This window comes from Manis javanica, chromosome 10, assembly GCF_040802235.1.
Source record: "Manis javanica isolate MJ-LG chromosome 10, MJ_LKY, whole genome shotgun sequence".
Classification (NCBI taxonomy): Eukaryota; Metazoa; Chordata; class Mammalia; order Pholidota; family Manidae; genus Manis; species Manis javanica.
The window spans coordinates 26,861,000-26,880,258 of record NC_133165.1 but is presented as its reverse complement, the minus strand read 5'-3'; the positions used below and the strand labels follow the sequence as shown (position 1 = coordinate 26,880,258).

The following is a 19,259-nucleotide window of genomic DNA, read 5'->3' as shown; positions in this document are numbered from 1 at the left end:
TATTAGGGTATCATCGATATACACTCTTATAAAGGGCTCATTAGAAAAACAATGTGGTTATTATATTCACCCTTATTATCGAGTCCCCCCATACCCCATAGCAGTCACTGTCCATCAGTGTAGTAAGATGCCACAGAGTCACTATTTGTCTTCTCTGAGCTACAGTGTCTTCCCCGTGACCCCACACACACCATGTGCACCCACCAATCACGATACCCCACAATTCCCTTCTCCCTCCCTCCCCACCCACCCTTCCCTACCCCTCCCCTTTGGTAACCACTAGTCCCTTGGAGTCTGTGAGTCTGCTGCTGTTTTGTTCCTTCAGTTTTACTTCGTTGTTAACTCCACAAATGAGGGAAATCATTTGGTATTTGTCTTTCTCTGCCTGACTTATTTCACTGAGCATAATACCCTCTAGCTCCATCCATGTTGCTGCAAATGGATTTGTTTCTTTCTTATGGCTGAATAGTATTCCATTGTGTATATGTACCACATCTTCCTTTATCCATTCATCTACTAATGGACACTTAGGTTGCTTCCATTTCTTGGCTATGGTAAATAGTGCTGCGGTAAACATAGGGGTGCATATGTCTTTTTGAATCTGAGAAGTTTTATTCTTTGGGTAAATTCCTAGGAGTGGAATTCCCAGGTCAAATGGTATTTCTATTTTTAATTTTTTGAGGAACCTCCATATTGCATTCCACAATGGTTGAACTAGCTTACATTCCCACCAGCAGTGTAGGAGGGTTCCTCTTTCTCCGCATCCTCTCCAGCATTTGTTGTTCCTAGTCTTTTCTATGTTGGCCATCCTAACTGGTGTGAGGTGATATCTCATTGTGGTTTTAATTTGCATTTCCCTGATAATTAGTAATGTGGAGCATCTTTTCATGTGTCTGTTGGCCATCTGAATTTCTTCTTTGGAGAACTGTCTCTTCATATCCTCTGCCCATTTTTTAATAGGGTTATTTGCTTTTTGGGTGTTGAGATGTGTGAGTTCTTTAAATATTTTGGATGTTAACCCCTTGTCAGATATTTCATTTACAAATATATTCTCCCATACTGGAGGATGCCTATTTGTTCTGCTGATGGTGTCCTTTGCTGTACAGAAGCTTTTAGCTTGATGTAGTCCCATTTGTTCCTTTTTTATTTGTTTCCCTTGCCTGAGAAGATACATTCAGGAAAAAGTTGCTCATGTTTATATTCAAGAAATTTTTGCCTATGTTTTCTAATAAGAGTTTTATGGTTTCACCATTCAGATCTTTGATCCATTTTGAGTTTACTTTTGTATATGGGGTTAGACAATAATCCAGTTTCATTCTCTTGAATGTAGCTGTCCAGTTTAGCCAACACCAGTTGTTGAAGAGGCTGTCATTTCCCCACTGTATATCCATAGCTCCTTTATCATATATTAATTGACCATATATGCTTGGGTTTATATCTGGGCTCTCTAGTCTGTTCCATTGGTCTGTGGATCTGTTCTTGTGCCAGTACCAAATACCAAATTGTCTTGATTACTAGGCTTTGTAGTAGAGCTTTAAGTCAGGGAGCATAATCCCTCCCCACCCCCCAACCACTTTATTCTTCCTTCTCAGGATTGCTTTGACTATTCGGGATCTTCTGTGGTTCCATATGGATTTTAGAACTATTTGCTCTAGTTCATTGAAGAATGCTGTTGGTATTTTGATAGGGATTGCTTTGAATCTCTGAATTGCTTTAGGCAGGATGGCCATTTTGACAATATTAATTCTTCCTATCCATGAACACAGGATGTGTTTCCATTTATTGGTATCTTCTTTAATTTCTCTCATGAGTGTCTCGTAGTTTTCAGAGTATAGGTCTTTCATTTTCTTGGTTAGGTTTATTCCTAGGTATTTTATTCTTTTTGATGCAATTGTGAATGGGATTGTTTTCCTGATTTCTCTTTCTGCTAGTTCATCGTTAGTGTATAGGAATGCCACAGATTTCTGTGTATTAATTTTGTATCCTGCAACTTTGCTGAATTCACATATTAGATCTAGTAGTTTTGGAGTGGACTCTTTAGGGTTTTTTATGTACAATATCATGTCATCTGCCAACAGGGACAATTTAACTTCTTCCTTGCCAATCTGGATGCCTTTTATTTCTTTGTGTTGTCTGGTTGCCGTGGAGAGGACCTCCAGAACTATGTTGAATAAAAGTGGGGAGAGTGGACATCCTTGTCTTGTTCCTGATCTTAATGGAAAAGCTTTCAGCTTCTTGCTGTTGAGTATAATGTTGGCTGTGGGTCTGTCATATATGGCCTTTATTATGTTGAGGTATTTGCCCTCTGTGTACCCATTTTGTTGAGAGTTTTTATCATGAATAGATGTTGACAGTTTTTTTTTTTAATGAATCATACATTTCATGTTCTGCCTAAGAACTGTTTACCAAGCTGTAGGTCCTGAAGATTTTCTCCTATGCTGTAATTTTATATTTTAAGTTTATTTTGTATAAGGTGTGAGGGTTAGGCCTAGATTCTTTTTTTTCTTTGCTTTTAGCTGTCCAGTTGCTCCAACACCATTTGTTGGGAAGGCTATTCTTTCTCTGTTTAATTGCTTTGGATGTTTACAAAAATCCATTGGCCGTACTTGGGTGGGACCATCTCTGGTTTCTCTGTGATGTTCCTGTGATCTGTGTGTTTCTTCTTCACCAGTCCCACACCATCTTTATTACTATACTTATATTAGTCTTGAAATTGGGTAGAATAATTCCTCCCACTTTATTTTTCCTACTTAAAATTGTTTTAGCTAATCTAGTACCTTTCCATATAAATCTTAGAATAATCATATCTTCATTCATAAAAGATCTTGTGGGGATTTTATAGAAGTTGTGTTAGACCATATATCAGTTTGGAAAGAACTGATATCGTTACTATGCTGCAGCTTCTAGTCCTTGAACAAGGTATGTCCCTCCATTTATTATATCTACTTTGATTTCTTTCATCAACATTTTGCATTTTTCTGTGTACAAGTCCTGTATGTATCTTGTTAGATTTATATCTAAGTTTTCTTTGTTTTAAGTGATTGTTAATAGTATTGCATTTTAAATTTGTTTCCACATGTTCATTACTAGTATTTGGAAGGACAGCTGACTCTGGGGGTGATTTTCTATCCAATGACCTTGTTGGACTCACTTGACTTCTAGGAGTGATTTTGGTAGATTCCTCAGGATTTCATACATAGGCCGTCATTTCATCTGCAGGTAGGTTCTGTTATTTTTCCTCTCTGATCTTCTACCTTGTATGTTCTCATCACGTCACCGCACTGGCTGGACGCCCACTACCTCATGGAACAGCAGTGATAAAAGTGGGCAGCCAGGTTCTTAATCTTGGAGTGAGAGCGTTCCTTCGTTCTGCATTAATTAGGATGTCAGCTGTAGGGTTTTTGTCAGTCTTCTTTATGAAGTTAAGGAAGTTCTCTCTTCCTAGTTTTCTGAGAGTTTTATCATGAAGGGGTGTTAATTTTTAAAATTCATATGTCTATTTCCCCAGCCAGATTCTGAGTTTCTGGAGATCAGACAGTGCTTCATACACACTTTGTTTCCACCCCCAATGCCTAGCTTGGTGCTTTGCCCCGAGTGAGCACTGAGCCCATGTCTGTGGGCCAGGAGGATGGGCCTGGTCCCTGCCGGTAAACGAGTGTGGACGCTAGGAGGCAGCTCGTGGGGACATCTCTGGCCTGCTAGGTCTGAAGGGAGGATTGGGGCTGATGTTTTTGGCCATGTTAGCATTCCACTCAATGGTTCAAGGCAGAAACAGTAGTTATGGGCCTCAAACTAATGCTACAACAGAGGCAGGAGAAGGCAGAATTGATTTATCTACCGCGCCAAGTGTTGGAAGTGAGGCTCTATAGGATAACTGCCAACCAAGAGCCACTGAGCTGCGGACTTTCAAAGGGGCAATTGTATGTCATGTGAGTTTATTCCAACAAAGCAGCTTTTTTTTTTTTTTAAATATGTGCCACGTGGGCAGTGAGGTCCTGGTGCTCTCTGCCCTAGGAGACAGGGAGCTGCTCTTATTGTTCCAGTCCTGCCAGCTAACTCCGAATTACTGAGGGCTTTCCAGACAGGGCCCCTGCTGCTCTGCTTCCCCCAGAACTGATGGTGCCGGAGAGTACTGGGAGCCACCGCGAGAAACTCAGAAACTACCCCATAGTGCCGTTTCGCTGACTTGGAAGCACAGCCTGGGGATTGTGGCCTGGACATCCTCACTACCGGCGAGACCATGTCACCCAGCCGGAGTTTCCATGGTTGGGATGCAGGCCCCACTGCTGTTCTATTTGGGGCTGTTTCTCCATCCCTTTAACCCTGGGAGGTAAGAAAGGGGCACAAAATACTAGCTTTATTTTTAACAGTGAGGAAATAAGCAATAGAATGAAAAATAGTTTCTCATCATCCCAGACAATGGTGGCATTAAATCTGGACGGTGACCCCTGCTCCTGTCCAGTTGGCAGGCAGCCCACGTGGGTTGTTGCATTTTAGCCTTTCCTGTCTTGTGACTGCAGACTGCCTGTGTTTGTGTTTTAACTCTCCCAGCCGCTGAGTTCAAGCTGGAACGAGCAACCTTCTGGAGCTGAGTTGCTGCCAGATCTCAGTGACAATCAGAGCAGTCGTTCCAGATAGCAGATAGCAGTTGTTTGAAAACACTGTCTCCTCCTGACGGTCACCATCCAGGATTGGTTTCGTCTCGCTGCGCTGTTGCCCCTCCGTGCTCGTTCCGTGATTTCTCTTCCAGGTCCTTCTCATATAAGTGATAGCAGGGCCAGCCCTGCCATGCAGGGAGTGTCCACACCTGTCGGGGTGCAGTCGGGGTGCCAGTAGCTAAGGAGTTGGTGCCATGACAGTGCAAACCAGTAGATGAATTCTGGTGGCAAATTTACTAGCTTGTGAGTCTGCTGCTCTGTGACAAACTATGTCATGTTGGGGTCCTGTGTTGTGGTTGGTCTCCAAGGCACCATCAAACCCTTTCTCTTTCTTTTATTTCCTAGGGCTCAAGGGTTCTCGTTGATGCACGGGACAAGCTTGGCATTCCTTGGCAGTATTCTGAAAATGAAAAGCATGGGATGTTCCTCATGGCCTTTGAGAACAAGGCAGGGCAGCCCGTGGAGCCCGCCACCTTCCAGCTGTACGTGCCTGCTCTGAGCGCTCTCTGGCGGGATTCGGGCATCAGGGAGGCCTTCAGCCGGAGGAGCGAGTTCCAGCTGGTGAGTGAGCCCTCTCTCTGGCCTGCATGCTCATGTGTCACAATTAGTTTTGACCATTAGTAGAATTTCCTTAAAAATTCAATGAAAGTACAGACAAGCTGTAAATTGCTGGAAATCCTAATATTCAACAATAAAAATACATATTGGGGACCAACTAAGGTATCTAAATGGAACATGCAAGAGGGAGCAAGATCAATTCAGTTAGGCTTGGTAAATGTTTTTGTTCTAGGAATACACAGGATTCTTAAGATTTTAAAGATTGGTGTAACTCAAGGAGCCCAAATATTTTTGGCTCCTTGCTATATGTGCTATAGGAGGAAATCAGTGCCTCCTTAAAACAACTTTCCCGCTTGTAATGCACGGAACCTGCCTGGCAAGCCATGTATGTCTTTAGTCTTCAGATCAGCACCTTGGAAGCTCATCTGAACTCCTCCACGTTGTTCCCTTGCTGTCCTTCCCTTCCATTTTAGGGTCTAAAAGTTTCAAAAAATTTAGTCATCTTCATCATTTAGATTAATTTAGGATCTGTGTCTATAAACAGCAAATCTGGGGTAGTTAGCCTGTTTGCATCTTGTTTTTTTCTGACTATCCTTTAACATAACTGTATTCAAAGAGAAGTGTCAGATTTCACCTCTAATTAGAAGAGATGTACCCAGCTGACACCCATGCATGCCCAGGGGATCCAGGAACACCACCTCCTCCTCACCCCTCTTCCCTGAGAACCAGGGCCCTGAGGCGTCAGCCCCTGGCCTTTCTGTATGGTCTTGCCATATTGTGTGTTTATTTTTAAATCATGGAGTCTTGAGTTTTCTCTGTTTTCAAACCTCATCTAAGTGGTTTCATACTGCATGTCTTCTTCTGTGACCTGTGTTTTGGAAGTTGATTCACGTACATGCGTTTCTGCGCTTCTTCCCCTGCTGCCGCCGCATGCCCCTCTGTAGTGTGACCGCACTGGCATTCAGGCATCCTCTTGCAGGCACACTTTGCAATGGTTGCCATGTTTACTTTTACAAACAAAACTGCTGTGGTCTCCCTCCTGTGTCTCCAGATGCACGCATGCAGAGGTTTCCCTGGGACACACACTGTGGGGTCAGATTGCTCCTATTCCAGTTATTTTCCGAAATATCATACCAGCTATGCTTCTACCAGGAGTAGAAACAAGTGTCTCTTGCTCTTGTTCTTACTAGTATTTGGTGTCACCAGACTTTAAAATTTTTAATAGTGTGTCCTTACAGTTTAACTGACATTTCCCTGATTACATTAACTGGTTATATGTGTTTTCTTTTCTGGACAATGCCTGTTCATGTCTTCTGCCACTGTTTTCTGTAAGTGCTTTGTATTTTTCTAATTTATTTGAGGCTCTGCGTTGTCTGCAGGAATATCAGAAGCAACTAGAGAATACAAGTTAATATCTAAGTGTGAAATTGGGGTTAAGTCTTTTTCTTAATAAGCTCATATGGTCTTGGAAAGAAGATTCCATGGTCCATTCTGAGCTTGTGTGGAAATTGCTGTTGATTGAGGAGGCACCAGAGAAGGAAACACAAGCACCCAGAGCTGGTTGTTTGCTAGTGTTCAGTGTGTTGCATCTAGGCCAGCGGTGTGTCAGGATAGTGTTGTCAGACTTCCATCCTTTGCCTCCCTCCAAGAGATGTAGCATTGCAGGGACCTCCAGGCTGCAGAGGTCAGGCCTTGTGTGGTTGCAGATATGGAAATAGGCCCAACCTTTCCAGAGAGGTTATGACTTGCTCACAGCCATCTTTTGAGGAATCACTATGAAGACCTTGGGCCAGAAAGGCCAGTCTGCATATTTCTCCCTACATTTGTTCATGCATGCATTAAACATTTGTGGAGCACCTCCTGTGTGCCAAGCACTGTGCATTGTGCTGGGGATGCAGAGTGAGACCAAAACTGAGCCTGTCCCTAGAGAGCTTCTCATGCAGCCCCCACCTGGCACATGCCCAGCACAAGGCTGCAACTTCCAACAGCTGGCTGTGCAGGTATGGCTGCCAGGCAGGTGTGCTCTTCCCACTAGTTGTGTATGTTAAAGGCAATGACTCAAAGCAGATAGGATACTGTTTACCTTGTTTACTTGGTAGTGTGTATATGAGTGTCTGCTGTTCCCATACTTTTATACTTCTCTGTATTTTTCTTTTTATTTTAGCAAATTATAGATAATTTTGCTAAAACAGCTTGACAGTAAACCTTTAACAGTCATAACTGTCAAGATATACAATGACAGCAACTGTAAAGAACAGAAGCATCTTAGCCCAGTGTGACAAGTGCTCCACAGCCTCCCCCATCTTCAGGAGGCTTCTCTTTGCTATAAATTTCTTCTCAGTGTCAAAAACCTTTCCAGGACAATGTCTCAACAACTTACATTTTGCCTTTCCTCTCCAGGTGACGGGGCTGGAGCCTTTGACCGTCAGTGGTGAGGACCAGCCCCTTGGAGGGCTGCTGTCGCCAGATGTCAGGGTTTTCCTATCTCCTGTGCCCACTCAGTTTTCCTCGTCATCCAGGCATAGGCAGAAACAGAGAGGAATAAGGGCATGTCTGGTGGCTGCCTTCTGGGGGACAGGGTTGGTCTGTGGAGCAGGAGGGGACCATTCCTGTGTGTTCAGTGATGGCCACTGCTCTTTAGACAGAGGGTTTGATACAACCTCTGTGGCTTTAAAAAAAGGAGGAAAATTAGCCTTGCTTTGATAGATTTTATCTTTTGAAACACATTTAAGTGAGACATAGCAAGACACTAATAGAGGTTTCCTCATAGGTATAACCAATATAAATATTGCCAACTTATATGACCTTTTCCTAATAAAAGAGAATTTTGAATTTTTTAAACACATTTTGCAAATTGTCATGAACTGATGTAATTATAGCACAGCATGTTGATAATATTACCATGATTTATCTGCTATTACTTCTTTTGAGTGTCTAGTTAAATAGCCTTTTACACACAAGTGTATCAGTTGTATTTTGTGTATAACTCCAGCACTGATGGGGACCGTGAATTTGCACATCATTGTCCGCCATGCTGGGCAGTGTGGTGAGCATTGTCTCACTGAGCCTTTTCTGTGGACCAGGCTCTATGCTGAGGTTAAGTCCAGTTTCCTCAAAAAGCTGGTAAGACAGACACAATGCCAACAAATAACTGCAAAAAAAAGGTGAAGAAGTATGTTTGAGGAGTATACAGGCTACGTTAGGCATACAGGGAAAGTAGGCAACTCTACCTGGCCAGTAGGGGTCAGGGAGGTGCTTTAGGAGATTTGTGATGATGAGGTAGGCATGGAACAGGGGGCAGTGGGGAATGAAGTACACAGGGAACAAAAGAGGTTCGAGTTTGCGAGGCACCAGGGGCCACAGGAGCTCCCTACTTGGAGGGCAGGCAGGCACGCTGAGGCCCTGCATCAGTTGAGCGGCTTGCACATGCGAGTAACGGAAGTCCCAACTCAGACCAGCCTGACTGGAAAGGGACCTAACCGTCCGGGGATGGAGGCTGAGGCAGGCACTCTGCCCATTTCTCTGTGCCAGCTTGGCTGTGGTCAGACCCACCCTGTGGTGGTCTCACCACCAAAGGAGCAGCAGGGCTGTGCAGTTGCCAGGGCCACTTAGACCCATATTAGTGCCCCATCTCTGGCCTGTCCACTGTGGAGAGGGGCATTCGGCTGGCCCCGGACAGGGTGTGCATGCCGCAGGCTGCTCAGTGGTGGGGGTGGAGGGGCCATATAGGCCATGGGGCAGCATGGAATTACCTGTAAGCAGAGGAGCCACTGAGGTATTTAAAGCAGAAAATTGCAGTTCTGATGTGCAGTTTTTCCAGAAATCACCATCAACAATGCAAAGGTGGAAGGAAGGGAGATGAGATTGCAAACCAAGGCCGCGTGGTGGGCTCCTGTACAAGTTCTGGTTAAGAGGCTGAGAACTTGAACCAGGGCAGGTTCTCAGGGCTTACGATTTACTGGTACCAGTTTCTTCCCCATTGATCACTGGCATGACTCTTTGTTTGTCATCTAGTTACTGTCCTCTGCATGATCAGTCTTCTATCCAAACATGCCATGTGAGCAGGGACATAGTAAGTCAAGAATCACCTGAGTAAATGGAGCCATTTGTTGCTTTGCATGATGTACTCCGGAAATTATGGCCAATCAGCTGAATTTAGTGACTTGTTCCTCTTGGTTAGGTGTGTGTCTTCTTGCTCAGAGGACTGGGTACCTGGGACACAGAGTCCTCAGGCCCGGGGACCACGCCTTTGTGGGTCAGGTGCTGGGGAGACCTGGCACACGTGGATTGCTGCAGGTGGTTCTTCCTCTCCTCAGATACTCTTCACCTCACTTCTTGGATGTTGACAAAATTCACTGAATTGGGAGTCATTTTTTATGTCCTTGGAGTTACTTGAGTGGCAGGGCATCGTGCTGCACCCTTTCTGCTTTGGAAGACGCAGGTGGAGGCTCGGTTGAGAGGAGGAGTTTTCTGTTGATGGCACAGTGTTCCCTGGTTCACAGGAGTCAGGTAGCTCTGCTATTAGAGGCATTTGTCTTCCTGTCACGCAAGCAGGAATCAGGTCTCCATGGCCTTGCAGAGGCTGCTAGGAGAGGCTGTGGCATGGGCTAAGTGTTAGGTGTGGAGGAAAATCATCCCCTGTGGTTGTGTGTGTGTGTGGATGCTGCCAGACCAAGTGAGTTTCAAGAGGAAAATTACCTTCTGGCTTAGCGACATGCTAACTATAAAGAGTAACTGGACTGGCCAGCCTTGCTCCAAACCAAAATCCCCGTCTGTCATTAGGCGTGCTCAGTGTTTGTGACGTCTGGGCTTCAGGATTGCTGAGGTCTACACACTAGCTCCATAGGCACAACTGCCTCGCCCCTCTGTTCCTTGTCAGGGGATGTGTGCTTTTTAAGGGCCTTGGAAACGTATTTACATGTTTTCAGGCTTGGGATGGATTTTGGGAAAGCTCCAGGACACGGTCATGCCCCAGATTCCCTCTCCATTCCTGAAACAGAATCAGCTTAGGCTGTGTGGTTGTTCTATCCTCTTAGAAAAAACAGGCCCAGTGTCTTTTCCAAAGGCCGACCCCATGGGCCAGGCTACTAGGAACCTACTGCGCTTCCCTGCCACCATTTCGCCTGATTTCCCAAAGGCCTCCCCAGCTGTCCTGATGTGCTTCAAAGGCAGGAGGGCTAGGCTGGATGGGAAGTGCGGGCATTTGTAGCTACAGTGACTTTTTGTAACTTTCTTTGAGGCCCCAGGACAGGAGGTGAATTGTCCTGAGTGGTGTGGTTCTGTCTGTGCCCAGGGCTCTGTCCTTGAGGAGAGCAGGGGGCTGGGGTGGGGGGTGCTCCTGTCGGCCTCTGGGGGGCTGGGCTTATGGCAGCTGGCTGATTAGCAGTAAGACCTGGCGAGTGGCAGGGCATGCCCACCACTGTTTGGGGTGACAGGGCATCTCCCCTGAGTCTGAAGGCTCTGCTGCTAGCCTGGCCACATCTCCGACCCGGAGGAGCTTTACCCAGGCTGCCTGGCACAGCCACAGACCTGTGTGGCTGCAGTCCTTTGCCTTTTCTCCTCCCTCTGCTGTCACCATCTCCGATGTCTTGACTTTTTAAGTGCCATAGTGTAAGGTTTTAGAGCAGACGGAGACAGGAAACCCCGGAAAGCACAACCAGGACAGCACCTTCTCCTCATGTTTCTTGTGGCATAATTGTAACATTTCAAAGAACCTTCCTACTGAGAAACAATCATGTCCCCTGCTGTTTGTACCAGGTGTAGGTATCCCTGGGTATCTGCACTGCTACTGTGAAGTTTGGCTGGATGGGATGGATGAAAACCCAAAGGAGCAGTGACTTTCCCTCTCATGACAGAAGGTCAGAGAGAACCAGGACAGGGATGGTGGTAGGTCTCTGTCTAGCCCTTTCTGGCGTCCTGCCACATGGCTCCTTTCCTCAGCCATCAACCAGGACAAGGCAGTGTAAGAAGGGTCCACCCTTTGCCTTTCAGGGCTTCTTCCTGCAGGTACCATCCAGCATGTCCGTGGCTGGAACCTGGGCACGTGGTGGCACCTTCAGCATGGCAGTTAAGTGTGGGTCCTCAGCCAGTGTGTCAGTGCTGAGGAGGAGGGACAGAGCGGGGCTGCAGCAGGACCTTTCTGCCTCTGGTCTGACAGGGGATAGTGCTTAGTGCGGCCCCCAGGGAGGGTAAAGTTGGGTTTGTCAGTTATTTTAATTCTCCCTTGTTGAATAAGGAGGCATTTATAATAGCACAGAACATCTTATCTATGATATATTATATCTGGGCTAATGGCGACACCTCACAACTGTCCTTCCAGTCTTGTGTGTGTCTTTTTCAATTTTATGGAATTCATTCATTCAGCAAATACTTGTAGAGCAGCTACTATGCATCAGGCATGCTTATCAATACCAGGAAAATAGCGGTGAACAGCCAACCAAAAATCCCTGCCCATGTGGAGCCAACTTTCTGATCAGAGGTGGCAGGCACTGGTTCTAGGCATGTGTACACATGCATGCACGAGCCCTTGTCATATGTGTATTAGAGACAAATAGGCAGAGAACTGGGATGGATAATGTTGAGGGGGGAGCCAAAGTGGATAAACACAGGAGGCTCCTTCAGATTCTTAGTTCTCCCACCTGTTTCCCCTTCTCTCATGATACTCAAGCTGAGAATGTGGCCCCAAAGCCAGGCTACATTGCTGCCCTCTCTGTGGTAGGGACTGAGTTCTCAGTCTGCTCCTAAAATGACTGGCATGCCTCCCCAGTCTCTCTGCTTCCCGTGGACTAACCAGCGTGGAGGGCCTGGGTGGCCAGCACAGACTCACCTGTGGAACTGACAGAGCATGGCACAGACACCCAGCCCATATTGTTTAAGCCTATGTATTTGTGTGGAGCCCTAACTAATGCAAGCAGACCCCTGGGTGGCATTTGAGAGCTCTGACAGTGATGGCATGGGAGAAGCAGGCCCGGCAGGTGTCCTGGGAAGAGTGCTCCCGCCCCAGAGAGTGGCAGGTGCCAAGGCCCTGGGGTGGGAGCAGACAGCTGGGGGGAATGGGCAGAGGGCCACTGTAAGGACTTGGGCTTTGGGCAGAGGAGTGACATGGTGTGACTGACATGTTAGGATCACTTTGGCAGCTCCTTCAGTAGCACAGGCAGGCCCTTTGGGAGCTTTTGCAGTGATCCATCTGGCAGGTGATGGTAGCTGAGATTATGTGATAGTGATCAAGGTGGTGAGAAGTGGTCAGGCCTGTCCTGGTTTGCAGGAGCATTTGGGGGCTGGTAGCCCCACCACCAGTCTACTCTAAGGATTCTCTTAGCATCAGCCCTGATGGTGATTTTGAGTCCAGTGTTTTACTTTGTATTTTAAATTTAGGACATCCAGGGAGAGTCCATGCTCCGCTTTGTGAGGGGCCTGCCGACTGCCCTGTGTCTGGAGGCAGTCCCTGGATCGCATAGCCTGCTGGACCACAGCCATCTGAATGCATCTCGCGCTTTCTCGCTACAGGGTGCGTGCTCTCTGCCAGGGACTGGCCATCTGTGCCCATTCTATGGGCAGTTGGTGGGTTACCCTTTGCTTCCTTCAGATCCTCAGATGGGGAGGCGGAAAGTAAGGATCCTGATGGAGGAGGGCAAGCTTGTAGTGGCTTAGAGACCCAAGCAGCAGTTGAGAGTTCTGAAATGGGTTTAATTTGTAAAAACTGACAGCAGCAAGTCTCACCACCTCATCCAGTAACCAGGGCATTTCCCCCACACCCTCAGCCATGCTAGTTTTATTTTTCTTAAATTTTCACCAGCCTGATAAGTACAGATTTCCACGATTATTTGTTCTTTCCATATGTTTATTAGCCATTTATATTTGTTCTTTTGTGAGTTGCTGTTGACACCTTTGTTTTCTCTTTTTTTCTGTTGGGAACAAGTTTGATTCGTACTAGTCTACCATCAGGTGCTCATTTTTTCTAATACCTTTTTTTATTATAGATTTACAGAAAATTACAAGATAGCAGAGAGAGGCATTCTTCACCTATTTTTCCCCAATGTTTACATCTCATGGGACTAGAGTATAATGTGGAAACCACGAAACTGACTTGGGTACTGTGCATGTGTGTTTCTGTGCCATATTATCACATGTGTAGATTCATTTAACCACCACCACACTCGACCCAGAGCTGCTCTGCCATCTTAGAGACCCTCCTCCTGCTGTCCCTTTACAGTCACAATCCCCCTTCCTCCATTACCTTCACCCTGGCGACCGCTGATTTGTTCTCCATCTCTCAGATTTTTTTTCATCTGGCGGATAGCATGTAAATGGAATGGTATCTCATGTCTCGTCATGATGCCCCTGAGGTCCATCCAAGGTGATGCATGTGTCAACAGTACACCTTTTCATTTCTGAGTAGCACCTGTGGGAGGGAGGTGCCACAGTTTACCTCACTACATACAGGTAGACAAATGTGCATATGTATATATGAAGAGAGTGTTGGTTTTTTTCTATCTTACAGGGTAAGTCAGAAACATCAGAAATCAGTGAATGGTTTCTAAGAGAAAACAGTTCTATTTCAGATACTCGAAGACCAGAGATTGCATTCTTAGTTTTGGTTTGGTCCTGTGTGTGTGTTTTAATCTTGCAAACTACATTGACTTTCATACTGTGATAGAGGGGAAAATCTCAGCCTTCCTAAAACTTACTGTTAAAGTCAGAGGGACTTGAGAAGTCCTGCAACCAAACCCTCCTATCTTGTACAGAGATGGTTTGAGAGTTGAGGTCTGAGAGTTGAAGAAGTTTGCCTGCAGTGAACAAGCTAATGGATGGCCTCTCCTAGATTAAAATGCAGCGCTTGGAGTAGTCTGAGCCTTTGAAGGCTTGTGTGGGTCCTGATCCCAGCTCTGGAGAGGTGGCTCTTGCCTGAGAACACAGAAGCAGGAAGCTGAGGTATTTGCTATTCTTGGATCCTGTACGGGTGAGAGACTTACGTGTCCTGCTTTAGGCTGTTGGCCTTTCCCCTTCATTTCATTAATCATGAATAGTATATACTTACAAGCCTCTAAAAATCTAGTCCCTTAGGGGAAAAAAAGAGGTGTTATGCATTTTAACATAAATCCTTGTGAAAAATGTTGCTACAGATCTTTACATCTGGAGGGTTTCTGAACCCATGACATAATGGCCCAGGGTGGAAATGTGATATATTCTGTAGTAGAATTAATAATGGTATATTCCACATGATAACAAGACCAGAAACTCTAAAGGAAAAGAATAATGAGTTTGACTGAGTAAACGTTTTTAACTTTTGCATGTCTAAAGTTAGCACAAAGTTAAAAGGCAAATGAAAAATTAGGGGAAAAAATCGCTACTTGTATGGAAGGTATTCTTTGCATGTTAAGAGAGCGTGTAGAGCTGCAGCCTGCATGAGAGGCTCCTGTGCATCAGTAAGTGATGGCAGCTGATCACTGCCTTGCACTGGCCATGGAGATGCAAATTAAAGCAACAGTGAGGTAGCTGTCAGTCAGATTGGTAGAGATAACCAAGCATAATACCCAGGATTGATTGGGTCCTAGAAAATGGGGACTCTTATACCCAGGTGGTAGGCAGGCAGGTAAAGTGATTCAGTTTCTCATTTTGTGTCAAAACATAGTGTTACACCCTCTGGCAGTAATCCATACTATAATCCATTGTATTTATCCTAAAGCAATAATTGTAAGGTTTCTGGCTTCTAATTACAGTGGACTAGTTTTCCAGAGACTTCTGCTGAAAATAATTTAAAATGTTACAAGTGACTTTGTGAAAGCATCTAAGGGCTGACAAATTTATAGAGTCACCAGGCCAAACGACGAGAGGGAGAGAACCGTGAGAGAGGAGCAGAGCCCCTGCAGCTTTCTATCCCTGACATGTTGGTGATCTAAACCATAAACCATTTTGACAGGTTTTTCAGAGTCTCAAAAGGAGGTAGAAATGTAAGATTGCCAAAATTGAGGAATCTGGTAGGAGACTCTGCTGTAATGAGCTGGGACCCCAGAGGGTACAGGTATACTGAAAGGAAACCCTCAAAAGAGGAGAGCCGAGCCGAGAGTATCGCCTGGCAGCTAAGCCAGGGCAGGGAAGGGAGAGGAAGCAGAGGAAAACCCAGCTGTGGGTAGGCTTCCCTGGGAACTTGTCACCCAGATTCACAAGAGCAGCCCAAGAAACCCCAATGCTATGAATTTTAAAGTGATGACAAACACATAGTGTGTCCAAGTGCCTGGTAGAGCAAGTGAACGCACTCCCTGGAGAAGACACTTTAATCCTAAACCTTGGAGACTCCCCAGAAATGATGTTTTTAAGGTTGGGAGTCATCACAGAAATAGCCAAAGTCATGAGGAAACAAAGCAAAATGCCTGGAGTGGAAAGAAAAGGATGCACAGCAGAAATAGATCCAAACAACTATGCTCAATGTGTTTAAAGAAATAAAAGTTAGAAAATATCTTCATGAAAAAACAGAAAATATTAAAAGTGATATAACATATTTTTTAAAATCAAGCTAGAACTTCTATAAATAACAAAAAAGCAAAAATTAACCCAATGGAGATGTTAGGCAGTAATTTGAACCCAATAAAAGAGTGTATTAATAAACTAGAAGTATTAGAAGAAACTTTCTAAGAATGTAGAAAAGAGAGACAAAAATAGAGGAATATAAAAGACAGGTTGAGCAGTATGGAGGATAGGTGGGAGAGGTCTCGTACATGTAAGCAGCAGAAGAGGAGGGAGACCGGGCAGAGGCAGTGTTAGAAGATAATGGCTGATAAAACACAGCAAATCAGAGGATCAAGAATCCCAATAAGTCCCAAGCAAGATTAACAAAGAAGAATTTATAGCTAGACATATAATGAAACTTCAAAAACCAGACAGAAAAATCCTAAAAGCATCTACAGAAAAGGGTAGAGATCAACTTTTAAGGAGTGACAGATTGACAGCTTTCTTCCCAAAAGCTACCACAGAAGCCAGAAAGAATGAGTGACATTTTGAGGTGGTGCCAACGAGAGAGTATAACTACAGATCTTCCTCAGTTTATGGTGGCGTTACATCCTCACAAACCCATTGTAAATTGTAAGTTGAAAATGCATTTAATACACCTAACCTGTCGAACATCAAAGCTTAGCCTAGCCTTCCGTAAACATCAGAACACTACATTAGAGCACAGTCAGGCAAAATCATATAACACAAAGCCCATTTTATAGTAAAGTGTTGAATTGTACCATGTAATTTATTGAATCCTGTACTGAAAGTGAAAAGTGGAATGGCCGTAGGGTGGCAGAATGGATGTAAATGTGTCAGTTGTTTACCCTTGTGATCAGGTGGCTGACTGGCAGCTCTGGTTCACTGCCCTGCCCGGCGCCCAAGAGAGAATCACACCGAATATCATTAGCCTGAGGAAAAATCAAAATTGAAAATTTGAAATACAGTTTCTACTGAATGTGTATCACTTTTGCTCCATCATGAAGTTGAAAATGGTTAAGTCAAACCTTTTTTTAAGTCAGGACCATCCATCCTAACCTAAAGTTCTATAAAATTAAGGGCAGATTAGAGACATTTTCAACAGAAAAAGTTGATCATCACTAAATTCACACTGTAGGAACCATAAAGACTACACTTCAAGGGAGGGTTTGAAACATCAGGATGAAGACCAATTTATCTGTTTTATTTTTTGGGTCATGCTTTTGGTGTGAAATCTGAGAATTCATTGCCCAGTCCAACATCAAGAAGGTTTACAGATGTTCTTTTCTTATATTTAGGCTGTTCTCTTGTATTTCTGTTGTTGCCCCATTTTTGTATATGGAGTGAGGTAGGGGTAGAGGTAGGCCTCCAGCCTCTGCAGGTGGACATTGAGTTGTTGCAGCACCATTTGTTGAACATCTGTTCTTTCCCCATTGAGTGGTCTTGGCATCCTCAACAAAATCAATTGGTCGTACGTGTTTGGGTTTGTTTCTGGATTCCCAGTTCTACATTGACCCAGTATCTGTCCTTACGCCAGTAACACACTGTTTTGATTATTATAGCTTTGTAGTAAGTTTTGAAATCAGGAAGTGTTAGTCCCCCAGCTTTGTTTTATTTTTCTCACTGTGGTTTTGATTTGCTTTTCCCTGAGGATTAATGATGTCAAGCTACTTTTGAAGAAGAATAAAGGGGGAGGGACTTCCTCTTCACAGAGGTCAGCAAACTGTGGCCAGCACCTAAATGTGGCTTACTTTGTTTGGATCCCTAGCTAAAAGTGCTTTTTACATTTTTTAAGACTTGGAAAAGAGGAAGAAGAATATGCAATAAGGACAACTGTATGTGGTTCACACAACCTGACGTATTTACCATCTGGGCCTTTGTAGAAAAGTTTGCTAACCCATTCTCTAATACATCAGATACTAAGATTTATTTTAAACTTTAGTAACCAATACACTGGGGATATTGGTGCAAAATTAGATGAGTAAATTGGTGAGCCACATAGAGAACAATGAAGTTGGACCCCGGGACACAAATACCCAATTTCAGATGAGTTAGAGATCTAAATATGAAAAACAAAACTATGTATCTTTTAGGAGCTAATATAGAAGAATCCTTATGATCTTGGTGTAGGGAAGAATTTAGGTCATTGAAAGTGTAAATGCAAAAAGAAAAGATTAATAATTTGACTACTTCAAATTAAGAGAGTTAATCCCAGTTTATACAAAGACACCACCAGCTCTGGGAATGGAAACATGCCCCCATCTCTAACCTACAAGGGAAAGTGTCCAGAAGATTTAAAGAACTTCCATAAATCCACAAGAAATAGGCAGTTAAACAGAAAAATGGGTTGAAAGGTTGAACAGGCCTTTCTGAGAGGAGAAATTGTATGCTTATCAGATTTGTAAAAATTAAAACACCCGATAATTCCAAGCATTGGCGAGAATGTAGAGTACCAGGAGCCCTCATACACCATGGTGCTGGTGTATATAGATTGCTGCACCCAGTTTAGAAATAGATCAGCGTTAATTACTAAAAATTAAGACATGTGTTGCTGATGGCCCAGTTGTCCCACTCCTGAGTGTATATAAAGGCACACATGTAAATATTCATGGCAGAATTATTCATAACTGGGAATAATCCTAGATATTCCTCAGCAGTTAAATGGGTAAGTAAATTGTTCTTACTCCTGAGTACTGTAGTACAGATGAGCAAAGAGCAGCCATCCTCATCACACACTGGTTCTGAACCCAGATACTACACTGCGGTAAGACTGCAGGAGAAGTTAGATAGCAGGAAGAGAGTGGCTCAGTCTGGGAATCAGATGAGCATCCTAGCAGAGCCCTTGTGGGGTGCTGGTCACGATCCTCTGCTTGACCTTGGTGGTGGCTGTCTTATCAGTTCAGTTATGCATTTACAGTAGTAGTGATAAGGATTTGAAAGGGCAGATATAATTAGATAAATATGCAAAGATTATTTGTAAAGAATTTTAATTGTATTGCTTATTAAAGCAAAAACAAGAAGGCAGTAGCCTACATATTCTCCAGTAGGGATGGGTTGACTGTCAGAATACTGACTGTGTGACAGGACACTACGCAGCTACTAGAAGAGCTGAATGAGAACAGTGCATCCACCACCGAGAGGCCCTGACACACATGGGAGAACAGGTTAAGAAGCCAACTAGAGGTATGTCCTGTCCTTTTCTGTTGAGACAAAAAAGAAGCATATGTACGTGGATGCGAAGAGAATTAAACCCTGGTGTAAATACATCCACAGAACCATCTCATTGATACCTTTTTTAAATTTCCTGTGAAATTGCAGGAACATGTATTTTTTTAATTACTTTAATTTTTAATGTAAAAACACTTATTCTTATAATCAGAAAAAGCCATGAAAACTTTTTAAACAAGTTATAAAAATTGATGTCTACAGAAGATAATTTTATAAATCTTACATGTAATTTCTGAAAGAAGGCTGAATTCTGGTTAACTCTAATATACTGTTAATCTGGAAGTTTAAAGGATGGTGATGTCAACCTCCTTCCCTACCTCCTCAGACCAGATCTCAGTTGATTTGGTC

At 44.1% G+C, this 19,259-nt stretch overlaps 1 protein-coding gene across 3 annotated transcripts in view; it reads left to right on the top strand.

The window, feature by feature from the left end:
- Nucleotides 1-19,259, top strand: part of GNA12 (G protein subunit alpha 12) — a 99,725-nt gene that overhangs the window by 36,552 nt on the left and 43,914 nt on the right. For 2 of the 3 annotated variants that reach the window (XM_073214955.1, XM_073214957.1), the window contains 2 exons: nucleotides 5,004-5,219; nucleotides 7,617-7,647. In XM_073214955.1, the coding sequence (XP_073071056.1) occupies nucleotides 5,004-5,219; nucleotides 7,617-7,647 (247 nt within the window). The remainder of the gene's footprint in view (nucleotides 1-5,003; nucleotides 5,220-7,616; nucleotides 7,648-19,259) is intronic. The other variant, XM_073214956.1, reaches the window with a different exon arrangement.